Source organism: Penaeus monodon, chromosome 25 (assembly GCF_015228065.2).
Source record: "Penaeus monodon isolate SGIC_2016 chromosome 25, NSTDA_Pmon_1, whole genome shotgun sequence".
Lineage (NCBI taxonomy): Eukaryota > Metazoa > Arthropoda > Malacostraca > Decapoda > Penaeidae > Penaeus > Penaeus monodon.
In genome coordinates, this window is record NC_051410.1 from 34660832 (window position 1) to 34662761 (window position 1930).

At 42.2% G+C, this 1930-nt stretch overlaps 1 protein-coding gene across 1 annotated transcript; it reads right to left on the reverse strand.

Annotated features, from left to right (window-relative positions):
* Positions 1–317: 317 nt before the first annotated feature.
* LOC119589175 (ovarian abundant message protein-like) lies at positions 318–1329 on the reverse strand. Its single transcript, XM_037937770.1, has 3 exons — positions 1284–1329; positions 957–1116; positions 318–794 (listed from the first exon to the last, which is right to left on the reverse strand). Exons 1-3 carry the CDS (start codon positions 1293–1295, stop codon positions 415–417), a joined length of 552 nt encoding a protein of 183 aa, XP_037793698.1. The 5' UTR covers positions 1296–1329; the 3' UTR covers positions 318–414.
* Positions 1330–1930: the final 601 nt, after the last annotated feature.

The following is a 1930-nucleotide window of genomic DNA, read 5'->3' on the forward strand; positions in this document are numbered from 1 at the left end:
TTATCTAGGTACACAGGTAAATGAATAAGAGATAGATTTACTCTTATTATCTAATACCCGTTTCAGAAAATTGACTATATAAGGTTAAAAAAATTATGTAGTAGGTTTTACTTTATTTTTTGGCAGACCAATAACCTGTATGATAATCCCATAGAAAATCCAGCTCTGGCGATGAAAAATTCCCCAGATCGCATATCAATGTCTAGATCAGGCTATAAAGCGGGGTCAGCGAGACTAGAGGTATATATACTTTCAGAATGTCATTTTCTGTGCAACGAGGGGTAGCTTACAGATCTCGTTTGCAAGGGAAGCTGGGGAGGCTCAGCGAGTCCTTCGAACTCTTCGCTAGACGAGGCTACGAGGACTCGCGATTCCTTCTCCCAGTCCCAGTGAAGAAGGATGCTGAGAGTCGTCTTATTCCTGAGCGACGGGTTCGTCCACGGTTGAAGCTTTTTCGTCAGCCATAGGTTCCTCCTCAATCATTGGTTCCTCCTCAGCCATAAGTTCCTCCTCAGCCATAGGTTCCTCATCAGCCATAATTTCCTCATCGGATGCAGCCTTTTCCTCAGCCATAAGTTCCTCCTCAGCCATAAGTTCCTCCTCAGCCATAAATCCCTCCTCGGCCATGAGCTGTTCCATGCCTACAGCTTCCTCCTCAGTCATAGGTTCCTCCCCGACACTCTCGTCAGCCTTGACTACGAAGGGGTAAGTGTTGGGGAAGGTGTAGGGGAAGGTGTAGGGGAAGGTGTGGGAGAAGGTGTGGGGGTAGGTGTAGGTTTGGGGGAGGTTGTGACCTGTTGGAGGAGAAACATGTAACAAGATATGTATAATAAAGAATTATGAATTATAGATATTTGATAGCATTGTGATATCACTTTCAACTGAAAAAGGAAAATGACCTATTGTCAGAAAAGAGATACATTTAAATGAGAACATGTTTGCAGTAGGAGACTGACCGTAGTTGTAGACGAGGGAGACGGTGCTGGCGGGGGTATGGGCCTTTGCAGAATTGACGACGGGGTAGGAGGAGTGGACGAGTGGATGGCCGTAGGAGTAGACGAAGCCAGGCTGACGAGAGGGCATGGCAGCAGCACAGGCCGCCAAGGCGAGAACCAGCTGTTACGATGTTAAATGGTGAACCAGATGAATAAAATATGATAGATGTTTCACCCACAGAAGCCACACCATAAATCCATCTCAATTGTCCTTTGGCATATTCTCCTATGCTCATCGAAAATACAATTATAAGAACACTTGGCTTTAGAGTCATATCGATTCCTTACCACAAGCTTCATGATGAATATTTGTCTTGAGGAAACCGGATGGACGACTGACAGCTAACTAGGCTCGTCGCAAGCTTATATACGCGATCCACAGTAGGCTGATCCTGTGGTGACGTCATCACTAGAGTTACAAAGTTTCATTTTTTCCTGTTCCTTTTGCAAAAACATTTACCTAGTTTATCATTTTGTCACGACCGTAATAGAGTCTTAACATATTTACAACCATTTATTGGAAAGAAATGTTTACATATTTAGGTCTAACAGAAATTAATTACAGTTCCTACGAAGTAATGATCATCCATAAATGATTATAATTCGAGAAAATGTTATCCATGGCCACAACCGTTTGTCGCATGAACAGAACCAGACCGGTAGTACGGAAGTGTCATACACTTTAGTGTTATCGATATGATATTTAGGACTTCACTTCCTATAGATTCCTAATTTTCCTTGATCTGTGGGCTACGATCATTATATATTAAATTCAATAGTTTTCATCAGTACCATCTTCTCAGAATCAACCATAATTAGAAATTAACATAATCAGAATATTAGGATTAGTTGATCCCACTGCGACGAGACGGAATTCAGTTCGAATCGATCTTCAAATTACTCCAAGGCACCCATTTTTGTATATGTATGTACAA